Source organism: Acyrthosiphon pisum, chromosome A2 (genome assembly GCF_005508785.2).
Source record: "Acyrthosiphon pisum isolate AL4f chromosome A2, pea_aphid_22Mar2018_4r6ur, whole genome shotgun sequence".
Lineage (NCBI taxonomy): Eukaryota > Metazoa > Arthropoda > Insecta > Hemiptera > Aphididae > Acyrthosiphon > Acyrthosiphon pisum.
This window is the reverse complement of record NC_042495.1, coordinates 40,285,524-40,304,161: the sequence shown is the minus strand read 5'-3', so window position 1 is coordinate 40,304,161 and position 18,638 is coordinate 40,285,524. Positions and strand designations below refer to the sequence as shown.

Sequence of the window (18,638 nt, the reverse complement as noted above, 5' to 3'; positions counted from 1 at the left end):
ATGGTTATTTGAATATTATTATTATTATAATAACAATATTGTATGATAACATTGTGTAATTGGTCTAACTAACTCAGATTGAAGAACAAGTGCTATACCTATGGATGTTGACTATGTATGTAAATATTATTCATTTCAAATATGATTAATTAACGTCGGAACTCCAATAATTTAAAAACAAATATTTTTGTAAATTTAGTGTTTATTAAAAAAAAAAAAAATTCAAATTAAATGTTCAAAATGCATTCCATTTACTTCTTGGCAGTAATACCTATAATCGGTCTTCAAATTCCTGACAAATATTTTTAAAATTATCACTTGTTAATTTACGGCACTCGTCAAATATTTTTTGCTTCAAGTCCTCTATGTGGAGGACTTAACCAATCCAAATTTATGATATTGTAAGAAAAGCAACTGTGATGAAAAAAATGTAAAGTAATTAATTTATTAATTATTATAATATTAAAATAATAATATTAATTTTTATGATCGTATGTTGGGATAAAAATAATGATCTATGTTTACCAACAATTTTGTTTATGATTTTATTATTATTATTATTATTTTTTTTTGAGTGACACATTGGATTACAGATTCAACTATTGAAGTGTATCAAAAGGTAGTTATAAGAAAAAATTGTTTGGCGCACGTTAATTAAACCTATACCCATTATTTCAATTAAAAGTATTAATGCATATTTTACTAATCTTTAGAGGACCATAGTTACTAAACTAGCGAGGCAAAATTGATGATTCGACTATCAAAATTTTCAGAAAAAAAAGCTTTATAAGAACCCATTAAAAATATAGTGGTTGGCATTTGAAAAAATAAAGTTTATTTTGGTATTGGTACACCTGCGTGTTTAAAAAATTTGAAATTGTTACAAAAAAATTGCCTGTCAAAAATAAAGAAACACGTCTTTTTTCGTTTTAACGAAATTCCATGTCATCGTTCCATAATCGTTAAAAAACCCCGCGTACAATGACATAAGATACACCCTGTATATCTATGATAGTATCACGGTTTGTTTCTGATGTATAACGCGTTATATGTACCTAATGGATATTGTGATATGATTAATTTGGAATTTATTATAGGTCATTTTTTTTTTTTTTAATACCATTGATATAAGTATACTATATCAGATTGCAAAAAGGTTGGGAAACGCTGCTATATCTTATACCTAGATTCAGTCTCCGCTCAGAAGCGTTTTTCTTATACAATGATATTCTATCATTGAATTCAAATTTTATACCATCCATTATACAGTGACCCACTTGTAACCTACTATACAGCAGAGCGACATCCACTTGCCCACCTTTTTTTTTAAATGTAGCGCGCTACTTTTTAGCTACATTTTTTTAAAAAATTGTTTTGATTTATTTAGATATTCACTTGAAGTACTTGGTTATTATTTGTTAATGCCTACCACTATTTTCTTGTAATTTCGGAAGGTAGGTTTATTCAATGTATCTCATGTATTTTTGTAACAAAACTTAAAACAGATAAACGTTTTATTGAAAATTGCCAATTAGTAGTTTCAAGTTTAAACTGATTAGACATTCGGTCACTGGGAGAAAGGATTTCATACAGCAAGAGGATTAGTGATTACAATGAATTTTGATTTACCAATTTACCGGTTAATAGATCGTCAATCGTTTAATTTTATACTATTCGGTAAATTTTAGTTGTCATAATACAAAAAACAAAAACTCATAGTTAATAATAAATTATTTGGAATAATGCACAATTTCCTTTTAAAAATACTAATTTTTGCCAACTTTTTTCTCTTTTTTTAATTTAATAAAAATAATTAGCACATTTCTGGTTTAATTACGTACCTGTGTCTGTTGATGGGACAATTAAATACCTTTCAAATAAAAATAAAACTACGTCAAAATGTTGAAAAGTGTTGAAGATACATAAACAAATGCGTGATTGTTGAAAGTTAATTGACCATAACTAAAAAAGTAAAAAAAAAAAGGTGGGTAAGTGGATGTCGCTCTGCTGTACAGTAGGTTAGAAGTGGGTCACTGTATAATGGACAGTATTAAATTTGAATTCAATGATATAATATCACTGTATAAGAAAAACAATAACAAAATAAAAAAAAAACACACATCATTGTAAAATCAATACATTCATCGTTCCACTCAGAATCTAAAAAGTTAGATTCAATCTTTTAAGGGTATTTCTTCATCATTTTTGGTATACTATTTCATATGACGTTGGCCGGTCACTTCACCCTGGAACACATTGTATATTATTTAATATTAGGTACCTGTTATAATAAATATAATATATAGATGTTAGGTATATAGAAATAAATAATGAATAATGTATCACTTTATTTATAAATTATAATTTACAAGCTTTTTTCCTAACTAAATAATCATCGATTTTTTTCAGCTGATTTATGCAGTGTTATAATAATTATAGCCTATATAACGAAAAAGTAATGGACAAATCAGAGGCCCCTAAATAAATTCCAACTATCGAGGCCCAAGGGCTATATGGCCCCACCTGCCACCCTTAAACCGGGCTTGTACAGATCATATTCCACAACAGCTCCAAACAAATTCTCGGAAACCCATCAACGATGCAACAAGTACTCTTGTGAAGAGAACTTCAAAAACAATTACAATTTTTTCACAAATATATGGGCTTAGCAAAATTACTGTAAAAAAAAAATGCATTTATATATATTTCACAAATTTTTTCTACTCATTACTGAAACTATTTCTATAATTTTAAGACCAATACTATGTAATTATTACAGGCTCAGATGTCGAAGCACTCGAAGCCTTATTAACCCAATACAAAAATAAAAAAAATGTTTTTAAATTATTCGAATAATTGTAAAAAATTCATTTAAATAATATTATCTAGATACAATTTTTCCCAACTATACGTGACAGTAACTGTCGGATAATCATAATAATTATGACAGTACAGTCATTTATTATATCATGGCAGTACTGTCACTGTGTTAACGAGCCTTAACACTATTGATTATAAATACTAGTATAGATATATTATCTACGGCGCCGCCCTCCAGATAATATTATTATTGAAATTTTACACGCGATAATGATAAAAGACAAATTATTGTGAAATGAGTGACTCAGACCACTCTCCACTCTCTGTACAATATGGATTTTGATCAGTGGAATAGTAAATCGGTATTCGCTAGTCAGTAGTCAGTGCTGAGAACGACGGCGACCGGGTGTGACGATCCGTTGTGGAAATTGTGCGTACTGCGTTTCGATTCCCGAGGTAAGAAGGGCTGAGTGACAAGCCGATCTGTAATCTTATTATTAATTTTATAATTTAAATTGTTTGAGTTTGATATTCATTAATATTTTGCGCTCCGTGGTGTCGTTTAAGAGTTATATTATAATATAAATCCAATCGTTATTTTTTTCGAACTGGTTGTCTGTGTAAAATATATACCGACGCGTGAAAATCATATAATATATTATTATAAATTACACATAAGTAAGTGCTCACTATCGTATTTGTATCAATCATAATGTAATTATGTAAATTGCAATTTCAAATTGATCATTAGGTACTACCTACACAGTGTATACTATACGATTGCACCCACTCGCAACAGGTACATCGTACGACGTATATGGCAAGATTAAATTTTTATTAGGTGATGTCATATTTTTCAGTCGATTATCTATGCAGAATTTCAATGTCCGTCTTGTGAAAATGTCATAAATTATTTTACAAGTCTCACCAGTCCTAGTATTGAATGTCCTAGTTTTATTTATAAAATATGGGCGGGTTGCCAAAAAAAAAAAAAATTTTTAAATAAGTCCGATAAAAAAACCGATGGTTTCTGTATATTATGATCTATTGTGTATTTATATGACAAAAAATACCTATAGATAGGCCACATTTTCACAGTCTAAAACATTGTTGTACCAGTTGTAACAATTAAATCAAGTGCGAGAGCAACTATTTTTAATTTGTATGCCCATACATTTTATATTGTATATTCTGTATATCTATAGAATAAACACAACATCTAGACACCACACCTTATTTATAAAAAAGTATCTTATTTATATAATTTCTATATAAAATAAAATGTTAAATGAATTGAAATTCAAATCTTGAATTAGGTTAAAAATATTTTATTATTAACCAGAAATGTTGTGCAACTATTTTGGTAAAAATTCAATTTATGTCAAATCATCATTTAAGCTATTTATACCATTTTATATTAGGTAGGTAATGATATATACCCTACTATATACATGCAAGGGCTGTACATTTTATACGCCAGGCCCGATCCAACAATTATTGTGAAAAAAAAGCCCAATCCAACCCTTTATTTTATTTTAAAGGCCCCGGTCTGGACCAATGTTATTACGGACCGGCCGCCTGTCCCTCGCAGGTCTTTACTACCTATTTCCTATTTAAATAGGTAATAATATTGGTCTTTCAAATAATTTTGACAGCGAATGGAAAGTCATTCTCAAGAAATATTAATTATATCATAACCAAATACCATTCTGTTAATAACTATTAAGTTATAACACATTAATATACTATTGCTATTGCATATTTGCAATGTCTAGTTACAACTAATACAGATTTAGGCAACTTAAACCATTGTGATGTAAAATATATTTATAATCATTTAGTTTCTATCTTGAACTACCCACATGCTAACTCAGGAATAAATTTCAAAATAATAATTTATGTAAAAAATGTTAATGTAATATTTATATTATAGTGTATATTAATTAAATTGGTCATTATAAAACTAACTTTATATCAAATTTGTTCTTAATTCTTTTTCATATCTATTTTCTTTTACATACTAATCATTTTTCATAAATTCCCATTGCCTAGATCTTAATGTAATAATGCCTTAATGATATTGTCATTGACATGGTAGCGCGTGTAAGTGGTAAATTTGTTTAGAGCCTCTATTGAGATTTGAGATCATGAGTCATGAAGTTATGTGGTTGATGTAGAATTACCATGACAACAATCACAACATTTGTTATGAAATAATTTCATTATAAAGTATAAACAAAACTTGGTATAGATTATTTAGTTTAGTTTCAATTTGCATTTACTCAGTAGTCGGTACTAGTATATATTTAGGTAATTAGTTTAGTGTTTATATTATAAAAACAATTAGGTATAACAAAAAAGTTGTATTTTCTAGAATACTTTTATTTGAAAATCGCAAGTCTCAAAAAATTCAAATGTATACTAATCCAAATGTAGCACCAGCACCACCAGGTATGAGATTTTAATAAGGATAAATATGTATAATTTTAGAAAAAAAATAATTTAATAAATAACATTTCTGTTGACTTTAAATACTTTAAATTTTTATTAATTTAATATTAACTCGGTTTAATGTTTATTTAAAATTATTTCACTAAGTTAAGGAAAAAATAATTTTAAGTACATGTTTTTTCTTAGGATTTTCTCAGTATCATTCACCTCAAAACCAATATCCACCAGCTGGTAATCAAAATCAATATCCACCAGATGGTAATCAAAAGCAATATCCACCAATCAGTAATCAAAATCAATATCCACCAGTTGGTAATCAAATTCAACCGTATCAACATGACCAATATAATATGTATCAACATCAACAACAAATGCCACCACAACAAAATCAGGGGTATTCTGTAATACATAATCCAAACTATCCACCTCCATATTCACAGCCGGGTTATGGACAAGTTATACAGCATCAACCCGGCGCATATCAACCATCTCCTCAAGTGGTAGCTGGTAAGTTAATTCATAATTTTACTTTAAAAAAAAAACTCATTTAAAACTGAAATCTCAAAACAAGTAAACCAGGTAATGTCTATCTATGCATTATCTAAAAAAAAATATTTGGCTGTCATTGCTATTATAAAGAGCTGGTTAGGCATCGCGCGTTGTATCAGCGGTCAGAACTAGTTACGCTCCACGTAATTCATAAAACCGCCGAGTGCTGCTAGTTAGAGTGCTACATTTTTACTATTTCATAATATTATAATATTATGTCTATAGTCTAATGGTCTATCATAGTTAGATTTTTTAGATTAGGACGTATCTATCAAAGATCATAATTAAGACCGTGTAATAACCGGCCGGCTGCCGGTAGACAACATCCTATAGCAGAAGATAACGGTTGGTAGAACGCTTTTGTAGGTAGAACACATAAATGACAGCCAAATATTTTAAATTGCAATATAAACCAATTCTTCATTATTTTTTAAATATAAATTTTAAAATTTAACAGATGGTTGGATGCCTATTCCTCAAGCTATACCACAAAACTGTCCAAATGGACTCCAGTATCTTTCTAACAATTAATCAATTACTTGTTAAACAGCAAGTAGAAATTATAGAAGGTAAAAAGTAAAATAATTATATAATTATTTATTACCTACTATTTAAGTTTTTGGATTTAGTACAAAATATAGAAACTATTGGTTTTAAATTATTATATTTTTCTATCTTTTAAATAAAGTTTTCAAGACGCTCAAAGTATTACAAATGTTTTATAAACACTAATTATTGTGTACCAAATATTAATTAGGTACATATTAGATATTTTTATTTTTATATTTATTTTGAAAGTTGTTTTACAATAAGCATATTGATTTATATAATTTTTTACATGAATGATTTGATATTAAAAACTACCCAGCAGTTGTACTTATGATGGAACATATTAGATATAACCACAGATTATATAAATAAAGTTTTATATAATCTGTGATATAACTTATAATTTGTTACATACTCGGATAACTAATTAGATTTAGAATGTTCTATTAATTTGATAACATTCTTTTAACATACAATTCATACTATCTCTTTAATTATAACTGGAACATTTAAATAACCGTTTATCTAATCTATTTGTATGTGTAATATCAATATGAAACAAAGAAATAATAATTCCAATATTTAAAAAATATAATATCAGTTAAATTAAATAGTGTCTTTTTAAGAAGGTATAATTCTACAAAATCTAATTGTTAGAGTTTACACATAAAATCAGTTCACTTGAATGTGAGAAACAATGAAACGATAAGAAGGTGAATGTGACTACCGAAAAACTCCTGGTAATATCTATTTAAATATTATACTGTCTGAACTAGTGTAAAATTATCCTGCACCAGGATAATGAACCATATCAATGATATGGTGCTTTTTTTTTTTATACCGGATTTGGTCAAATATATTTATAGTTTATCTAATTCTTTAATAGGATATTGTATTTTCATAAAATTAATCATTTACCATCAAATCTTTTTAATATATGAAAATGTTGAAGTTTTACTTTATACTAATTTTGAATGTTTATAATATGTTATTATAGCCTTATTAGGGTTTGAGACCAACAACAAGTATACAATTAAAAATAATGTTGGTCAAAAAGTATTTTATGCTGTCGAAGATAATGATTGTTGTACACGAAATTGCTGTGGGCCAATACGACCATTTGAAATGAAAATCTTGGATAACTATAAAAATGAAGTTATACATTTATCAAGGCCTTTAGCTTGTCAATCTTGCCTTTTTCCTTGCTGTTTACAGGTATAATGATATGTTTATATTAAAAATAATATCTGGAACTATTTATACTCTATTCAAAATGAGATCATTACTTGGCGGCCTAGTTGTGCACTCGGGGATGGCTTTGTTCCGTGGTAGCGCCTAACACATTGCCGTAGTGGGGACGGTGTCTGACCATATGTCTGACCGCCGCCCGACGAAAACTGGTCCCCGCTGAGTAATGATCTCATTTTGAATAGAGTATAGTTATAAAGTCGGTTCTATACAGAGACAGCAAAATTAAAACAAAACACTGCTTATGTATTGAAAAACTTAAATAGACTCTTTTTTTTGGGAAAGTTGAATTTTCGTTTAAAATTTTACTATAGGTAGACCCAGCATAACAATGAGGATTAGGGATATAGACATAAAACTATGTTTAATCGACAAATAACTGACAAAAACCATTAAGGTACAAGTTGAGCTTCAATCAATGTGTGGGATAACTAATTTGTTTTTATTTTTGCATCAAATATGCAATATGTAAACATATTAAATTGTATATTTATTCATTTTTAAGGTATTCATTTTTACTTTAAATTTTGCCTACACTATTTTTGAAATCTAGGGTTAAAAAACCCCTATGGAATATAGCAAAATGTGTATAATCTAAAAAAACTATTAGTCTTAATATTACCTAATAATAATAATAATAATAATAATAATACAAATTTATATGATAAGACCTTTTCATAAATGGGTAGTAAGGAAATGGCACAGACATCGTTGTATCTAAAACTTTTGTCCAAACCTAGTTAGGTCAAAGTAATTTTTGTCTATTGTGCCAATTTATTCCTTTTAAAATATAATACATTGTCCAATTCATATTTTAAATTCTGATTAAATGCTGTATTCAACCCTTGCTAAGTAATTTTTTTTTTCATAATGTGTGTTTTAACTTTTAAGTCACTGTATCTGTAATAATTTTTAGGAACAGTACATAAACTTAAAAATTTTGATTACAAAAATCTTGAATATTTACTCTAAATCATTATTTGATTTTGTTTTTATTGTTGTAATTAAAAATGGATGATCATAGAGACTTGACATTTTCAATAAATATTAGTGTAACAGTATAATTTTATAATATTATCTTTAATTTAAAATTGTACAACAGAGTATTGAAGTATTTTCTCCACCCGGGTGTTTGGTTGGAATCGTTGAACAAGATTGGTCAATTTTAACACCAATGTTCACCATTCGTAATGCAGCTCATGAAGAAGTATTAAAAATCGAAGGACCAATATGCCGATATAGTATTTGCGGTGGAGATGTTGAATTTAAAGTAATTATTCAAATTTTTAATCAGACTAACCAAATAGTTTGTAAATTATACTGAATACTCAGTATAAGAATTTAATATTTTAATCACATAATAATGTTTTTCAGATATTATCTAAGGACAAAACCACTGTAGTTGGCCGTATATCCAAACAATGGTCTGGACTCTTGAGGGAAGTATTTACTGATGCCGATTTCTTTGGTATTTCTTTTCCTATAGATCTTGATGTCCGTATGAAAGCTGTTATGCTAGGAGCTTGTTTTTTGATAGTAAGTTAAATGTGAATTGATATCTTGGAATTTTCTTTAATAATTGATTATTACTTCATATTTTTAGGATGTTATGTTCTATGAAAAACGAGGAAATGTAGAAGATGATGGAATTGGACTTTGTTAACTCCCATTATATTATGTATAATATTTTACTTTATAATCACAATGAAAATCATGCAGTTATTTGTTACTATTTTAGCTTTAAATAATTAAATTTAAAATGTTGAATCTATGAATCTTTACATAAAACATTTTTTTTTAAAAATATTTTTTGATACATTCTAGTTTGTGAAAAACAGTTTGAAAACAAACATAGTTCATATTTTTTTAATTGTAAAAAGATACCTACCATAATTTCATAATATTTGTTTTTAAATTGTTGCTTCACTAGTTTGAATAATGTGATTCTCTGTGTCATATAAGAATAACTTTGGGTAACAACCAATTTGTGCCCCTTGATTAAATCGGTTCTCGTTGTTACCCTGGCACTTGGATAATGCAGCCATACCCATTCAATTGCCTCTGCGGGCGCAGAAGCCTTTCACCTGAGATTATTATTGATATTCTTAACTATAAAACAGTATAATTATATCCAAGTCTAGGCATTAAATAATTGAGAGTTCAAAATCAAAAAGTAAACTGTAGTTTTATTTTTTCGTAATTTCATATTTATTTAACTCCAAACTTATTTTTTACTTTTTCTTGGAATATCACTTGATTGTTGTATTAAGTTGCGTTAAGAGTACTTTTCGAGTGCAAACAATTTTTCTAGTTCAGTCACATGACATATACCCCCTTCCACTACTATAATCTGACTGCTGTTGCCTATTGTGCAGGAATGCTGCTATTGCTTCTATTTGTAGTAAGTTTTCCAGTTGATAGTTGCATTTCAGTATGTTCATACAATATTAACATAATAATATTATAAACATATGCTTTACAGCTGTTGAGAGACTGATTTGACACTGTAAAATAAACCTATTAAGTGGTAAAGGTAATAGGCCCAACGGCGTCTTGTGTAGTATACTGCTGATAAGTACTCTTACATAAATGGACTAAAGTACACGTGTATGCTAAGAATAACATAATGTTATACATGCTTTAATTGAGATTATTGAAGATATTTCAGTGAATCCTAGTCAGTATTATTTAATTATACAACATGTCTGTAAATTGTTTACAAAATACATTAAGATAACTTTTACCATTTTTTCAAAATTATTTATTGAAGGTGTATTTTTATAGCCAAATAACTTATTTTAATTTAATTTAATTACCATATATTTTTTCATCAAACAAAAAATATATATGTATAAGTGAAAAAAATGTTGTTGTATAATATGAATTAATATTCATTAGCCATTTATTAGTTGTGAATATTAATTTACTTTATTTAAAATGTAATAATTTATATTATGCTTTCATATTGTATTTTTTTTTCATTTTTATTTTATTTTGCTAAAACTGATTTGATTGAAGTGCACAATTATTTGTAACTAATAATTTGTATGCTATTATAAGTTATTACTATTATAATGTAATATCTAATTTTAAATCTAAATTAATATTTATTTTTATATAAAATATTTTATTAACTAATATCTTTATTATAGCACATACTATGCACTTAATGATACTTGACATGACATGACATGACATGACAGTATATCTAATATGCTATGTATTTTTTTATGCTTATGCTCTATATTTGTTGGTGTTTGATTAAATATATTATTTGTTATGCTCATCAATTTATATTCTTTCATTCTTATATTTTAAAAATCACTATGTGTTTTTAAGTTTAAAACATTCATGTAACCTGGCACACTTGCAGCGGGAAAGTTTGGGCATCCCCCCCCCCATACATGGTATGTATGTAGTATATGTATGTAGCATATGTACATGGTGCACAATCATTATATTATCTGTATGCAGGGCCGCATTTAGGGGGGGGGGCCCTGAGTACAACTGCCCCGGGCGCCAATATTTTAGGGGCGCCAAAATGTTGTGGCCAGAAATATGTCTACTTGTGAATTATTAAAATTGTATAATTTTAATTATTTTAATAACAGTATTATATATACATAGTACCTATATTAGTATTAATATGCTGTTTGACATTTTTTTAATTTATATTAATTTGCAAAGTTTTATATAATTTTATTTTATTTATTCACAAATATCTACAACCTACTTAAATATGTTAAAAAAAAACAATTTATATTATGAAAGCAAGGTTTAGGTGACATAAATTCAAATGTATATTTGCGGAGAGAGGATTAAGCAATTACAAAACAATATTTTTAAAAAAGCACACATTGTAAAACAAATATTTTTTTCTGTGCTCAAAATCTGAAAGGTTAATGAGGATCTATTTCCCATATTTTCCGTGGGTAGGCCCCTTACGGGGAAGCAATTTTTTTCACCGGAGCTTAGGGGGCGCCAATTTTTTTTTGCACCTGGGCGCAAAGTGTCTAAATGCGGCACTGTCTGTATGATAAAAATAAACTTATATAAATGTTTTTCCCAAGTAAAGGATGACAGTGTCATAAAACTTATTTATTAGGTAGGTATAATATTATTAAATTCTCTACAGAACTTGTAAAAATATTTTATTTAGTTTGTACATAATTCTAACATGAACTTATTTATTTATACTAAGTAATTGAAAAAATCAAATAATTGTACAATTGTGGTAAACTTCCAATGTAAAAAAAGATCAACATCAGTTCCAACACTTGCAGATTCAGTGCTTTAAGCTTGCATTGAGAAATAAAAGAATTTAAAAATTAGCGTGGGTCCCAAAGTGCATTTGTTTCATATTCTTTTTTTTTAGCTCGTAAATACTACTAAAAAAATGATCTTACATATTATTGTATAATTTACTATTTTATATTTTGTATTATGAATCAGAAAAACATTATGTACACTTTGCTGTTCATTAGGTGTCTAGAGAGTCACTGTAATGGTTGTGTTAAATGTATTGTTACGAAAAACAATTATGAGCGAAAACGGTCTATCAGCCTATAACCTAAGCCTATTATTACTAAGTAGGTTGGTAGGTATATAGTATATTTTATGACATAGTGATTAAAGTACTTAATTTATTTTACTATTAGGCATTTGTATTACAGTAGGTTAAATTAATTGTTGTCGAAAGAATTGCATTTTAAAATGTAATTGTGTATATAAAATTAAAAAGGTGGGTAAGTGGATGTCGCTCTGCTGTACAGTAGGTTACAAGTGGGTCACGTCACTGTATAATGGATAGTATTAAGTTTGAATTCAATGATATAATATCACTGGATAAGAAAAACGATTCTGAGCGGAGACGATTTGTCAGTCTAGGTATTAGACATACATATTATAGGTATACTTATCTATAGTAATAAAAAAAAATTGACCTATAATAGGTATCAACAATAAATTCCAAATTAATCATATCACAATATCAATCAGGTAACGCGTTATACATCAACAACAAACCGTGGTACTATCATAGACATATAATATAGTATACTTTAGAAGTTTCAAGTACCCACAAATAATATTATACAATCACAACAAAATAACTAAAATAGTTATTCCAGGTTTTTTAATATGTAATTTCGTCCAAATTTGAACTTAAAATGACTATAAAAATAAACTGTGCTTATGTATTTCTTAGAATTTTTGGTAACAGAATTAAATATTTACGTGAAATCTTGTTTTAAATTTTCAATCCTTAGATATAAAAGTTGAACATTTTATAAATTTTTAACTACAAAATAATTATTCAATTTTAAATTTGATAAATTTTGTCAAAATTTCAACTTCAAATGCTTATAAAAAATAATTGTGCCTATGTATTTTTAATATTTTTCAACTGCTATTGTAACAATGTATCAGGAGCTTTGTATTAATTTTTTACACTTTTTGGCCCAATAGATAAAACTTTATTGATATCTTAATCTTAGTTCTAAAAAGAAAAATTTTTTCGAATTATTAACTCAAAATAATTTGCTAATTTTCGTAATTTTTACATATTTTGTCAATTTTTGAACTTTAAATGCTAATAAAAAAAAACTGTGACTAAGGATTTTTAAAATTTTTCAAATGTCATTGTAACAATATAGTAGGAGCCTTGTATTAAATTTTCAAGTATTTTTACTCAACAAATAAAGTTTTTTTGACATTCATAGAAAAAAAACTAATTAAATTGGAAACTGAAATTGTCCGTAAACAACTCAAAACAAATCAAAATATTTTGAAAATTTTATCATGTATAGAAAATGGGAGTTTAAACAACTAATGAAAATTTCATGTACCCTACAGTCATTCGTTTTAAAGTTACACCAAAAACCAAAATCAATTTTCTCGAAAACAGATTTTGCTTAAAAATTCCCGTTTTTCCTTAATTTTTCTTTTGTTTTTCACGGCGCTGTTGTAAACTCTTTGAAAAATTTTACTTTTGACCCCCCTAAGTACCAACTAGATTCACATTCCTATCAGAAAAGGTACTGTTGAAGAAAATCCAAGCACTTTTACTGTCCTAAAAGGTGATGACAGTCACAAAAAAAAAAAAAATAAAAAAACACACATCATTGTAAAATCAATACATTCATCGTTCCACTCAGAATCTAAAATATAATAATATAATTACTTTAAAAGTTTCAAGTACCCACAAATAATATTTTTAAATTACAACAAAATAACTAGAAGTTGATTTTCATACGTAATTTTTTCCAAATTTTAACTTAAAATTTAAATAACTATAAAAAGACTGTGTTCATATATTTTTTAGGTTTGTTGTTTATAGAATAAACTATTTACGTGGAATCTTGTTTTAAATGTTCAATCCTTAACTAAAAAATTGAACATTTTATACATTTTTAACTAAAAAATAATTTGTACATTTTCAATTTGATACGTTTTGTCAACATTTGAACTTTATATGCTTATTAAATTTAAATAGCACTTTATACGCTTATGCCTATGTAATTTTAATATTTTTGAACTGCTGTTGTAACAATCAATAAAAACACTAGATACGTGTAAGAAACCTCGCTAAGAAAAAAATCTCAAGTTGGAATAGTTGTGATATCCAAAAGGTGCCAAGTAATTTCTTAAATTTATTAGTTTAGACATTAGACATCGTTTATAATACAATTTTTGTGTTTAATGTAGGTGCGGTAGCTAAATACAAATAAATTAACTTAGCTTGGCGGCTACTTATAAGTTATAGTATAAGTACTTGAATAGTGTTATGGTTATATTATCTAGGTATACTACTATATAAAATGGTAAGAGGCTTTCTACGACCGCGCTAACCGAGAAAACAACTGAACCGATTTGCCTGAAATTTAAACAGTCTGTTAAAAGGTTTTAGTACCACTTTTATTAGTAAAGAATAAGTATAAAGTTATTGAAAAATTAAAAAACAAAGCTAATTTATCCTTTTATGTTATATAAAAGAACATGCCTTTTTTTTTTGTTCCAATTTTGTGACGATACTATTGAATATTATTTTCACATAGTTGTTTTCAAATACCTTCCTGAGTGTCACCAGGTCACCCGATTTTTCATGTTATTGTCGGAGGGGAGGAAGAAAGGAATCTATATATATATAAAATCCAAATACCACTGATTACAGATTGCCGTACCTATCTCAAAAACTACTCAACGTATGTACGAACTTGAAATTTGGAATAGTGGTTCTTTCAATACTTTTACCGTGCAATAAGAAGGGATTCCCCGAAAATTAAGAAGATACTCAAACACAGACATTGAGGTTCGCATTGGACATTTTATTTTTATATATTTATAGTTGCTATTGGTTACAGTCTACAGTAGAAATTGGTGTTTATTTATTATCGGTTGCCATTGGTTATTCGGGCAGATCAAGTACAAGCTTACATCAAATCAAATTATTGAACGTTGCCCACCAACTACCAAGGTGAAAGAGTTACCCTTTGTCCGCGATCCAACGTAGTCGGATATCCCACAAGGGTGGCTGAGTTGCACTTACTGCAGCAAGTTAAACCCAAAAGGAGTTGAACAATCATTTTTTTTTTTAAGAGTTACGATCGCTTACGGGCAACTAAGTACACAGATTCAGCTATAAAAAATAAAAATAAATTTATCATTAATACTGCTAGAAAAATTTCAATACGTATTTACTAACCGTTTTTTATATACTTGCAGATCACATTAAATGATAAAATTTGAATAAAAATTATACGTATTATTATCGTCCGAAGACAAAATAAACAACCAATTACGGGCGAAGCTGTGACGGGTTGGCTAATATAAATATAAAAGGTGATGTAAATATTTATATCAGCATTAGGTTTATGTTTAGTTGTAGTCGTACATATTAGTAGCCACCAAGCTAAGCTAATTTATTTGTATTAAATTATCGTACTTCACCAAATACAAACAATTATAAACAATTTCTATACTTATGAATTTCATAAATTACTTGGTACAGTCTTGATATCACAGCTTTTCTAACTTGAATTTTTTTTCTTAGCTAGGTTTTTTTACACGTAGTGTTTTTGTTAATATATCACTCATTTTTTTATTACAATTTTGGGTATAGTTACCCTATTTTTTTTTTTAATTTGTTGAAAAGAGACTAGGTAAGTATATCTAATACATGCATATCAATTATCAATAACAGGTAAAAATATAAACAATTATATTAAATAAGACATAAAGTGGACTAGGTATTGTATTAATACGGTGATAAATAGGTGTTTAACAGGGGCGGCTGAAGGGGGGGCTTAGGACCCCCCCCAAGCTGTATTTGTAAACAATTTTCTACTGTTAAAAACAAAATTACAAAAAAAAAATCATCGAAATTGCTAGAAAATTATTACTCCCCCCCCCTAACCATATCTCTGGAGCCACCCCTGGTTCGCAACGAGTCGGCCGGTGTTACCCCCACTATCACGCATTGCTTAATTAGCCATTGCAACCATAGATGTATACAAACTAAGTTTAACTTAAAAAAGTTTAACTATAACTTAGTTTATAGATCTATGATTGCAACCGACGCGTGGCGGAAATATGCATAGGCATGGGCCGAAATCATAGTCCACGTACATACAACATACACATTGTTGAACTGCTGAAAAAAATTGCAATTCGATTAATAACTATACTAATACTATTACTCAGGCTGTATCGACTTGATTTATAAAAGTATCATCTACATAGCATACTGATCAACTCGTTTACCCGTGTACATTTTAAGTCAATCAGTTCATTAGCTTAGGCTACATTGAGGTCGGACCATTTTTCGTAAAATTACACAGGTTAAATACGAGTTGACTGTCTCGTGGAATATACTACCGTCGTGTCATGAGCTCTTTTTTTTTTACTTAGCTCTGTACTGGGATATCAAGAGCTTTGTATTAAATTTTCATGCTTTTTGACACAATAGGTTATTATAATAATTTATAGAAATTTTAATTTAAAATGTAAACAGCTCAAAACGGGTAAAAATATTTTTAAAATGTTATCATGTATAGAAAATTATAAAATAAACATATCAGCAGTCCTGTAAAGAATACTTTTAAAAAGTACTTGAGTAAATACTCAAATAAATTTTTTTTAAGTATTTAAAATACTACTCAAATACTTTGAAAAAGTATTTGGAATACGTTTCAAATACTTTTAGTTTTTAAAGTGGGTTTCTAATTATCGTAATATAAACACATAGGTAGTAGATAATCTAATAGTTATCTAATAGTTTTAAAGGGAATATTGTTATTCAATAATCAATAACTTTTTTTAGAAATCTGGTTTTCACAAACCTTTGGGCTTCGGCTAACACAGAAATACAGAATATTAAATAAAACTATTATTCTATTATTCTAGTTGAAAAATTAAATGTTCGAAATAAAAAATCAAAGTATTCAATACCAAAAAGTATTTAATACAAAAAAAAGTATTTAGAATACCATTCAAAATACTTCATGCTGAAAGTATTTAAAAAGTTATTCAATACTTAAAAAAGTATTTGAATACTTTTACTCAAATACTTTTACTTAAATACTTTACAGGACTGCATATCAGGTTAATTTCATGTATCTACAGTTATTCGCTTTTGAATTAGAACAAAATAAGAAAATCACACTATGAGAAATCGAGTGAATATCTAATGTTGTAAAAATATTAACTTCAAGCGATTATAAAAATTTAATTTGACTTTCCGGTAGACATTTTCTTTGTTTAAGATAGACAACTTATGAGGAATCTTGTATTGTATTTTAAAAACTTAAATATATAAACTATAAAGACAACTTTTTATGAAAATCTAATTCAAAATAATTTGCAAATTTTCGTGATTTTTACGAATTTTGTCAAGATATGAACTTCAGACACTCATAAAAAGTAATTGTGGATTTACGCTTAACTTTTTTTTTTATTTCTACTAACAAGATACGATGAATCTTGCGTATTACATTTTCAAGTTTTTTGACCGAGGGAAAAAAATGTTTATCGACCTTAATTTAAGTAAAACTAATAGTAGTCGAAATTTCATATGCATATCTATAAATAGCTGAACATGGGTCGAAAATTTATAATACACAAAATGCTAATACAGTAGAAGCCGCTTATTAGGAACACTTTTAGACCTATGTGAAATTTATCACTTATCATGTAGGTATCTAAATATTTTCATCATTCGTTTTGTTTTATGTGGTACGTATTACGGTTTGAAAGCCACCAATACGCCGATGTACCAAATTTGCCTATACACCACGCCGGTTATAGGACTTAAAATACTAGTTGTACGGCACAACGATTTTATTATTTTGTTAGTACCTATTCAAATACTAATAACCCTAAATACTTGAAATGTACACAGATGTTTATTTTATTATTTTCTATACTTGATAATAATTTTAGCTCGTGTTGAGCTATTAAGGATATTTTCAATTTTCAATTTTTAGTAATTTTATCTATTTCGTCAATACAATTTTATTCGTTTGGTTAAAAAGATTGAAAATTTAATACGAGGCTCCTGATATGTAGTTACAATTATAGCAGTTGAAAAATTTTAAAAATACATAGGCACGTTTTTTTATAAGCATTTAAAGTTCAAATGTTAACGACATTTTCAAATTGAAAATGTACAAATTATTTAGTAGTTAAAAATATATAAAATGTACACATTTTATAGCTATACGGTTTAAAAATGTAAAATAAGAGTCCAGGTAAGTAGCTAATACTGTAACCAAAAATCTATAGTAAACACTAGTTTCTTTTATAGTTATTTTAAGTTCAAATTTGGACGAAATCACATATTAAATAACCAAGAATAACGATTTCAGTTATTTTGTTGTAATTTAAAAATATTTTTTGAGGGTACATGAAACTTCTCAAGTATATTATTATATGCACATTATATAATAATATGCGAATAATATTGATTCAACATACCGGCTACCATATAACAATATAAATATAATATAAAATATATTTTAGGCTTA

General features: G+C 27.6%; 1 protein-coding gene across 1 annotated transcript; it reads left to right on the top strand.

The window, feature by feature from the left end:
* Positions 1-6,277: 6,277 nt before the first annotated feature.
* LOC107883965 (phospholipid scramblase 1-like) lies at positions 6,278-10,907 on the top strand. The gene is given in 6 exon segments (XM_016805100.1): positions 6,278-6,342; positions 6,344-6,389; positions 7,367-7,584; positions 8,720-8,887; positions 8,992-9,153; positions 9,221-10,907. Coding segments are annotated over 6 exon segments (711 nt in total). The 5' UTR covers positions 6,278-6,285; the 3' UTR covers positions 9,281-10,907.
* The last annotated feature ends 7,731 nt before the right edge of the window (positions 10,908-18,638 follow it).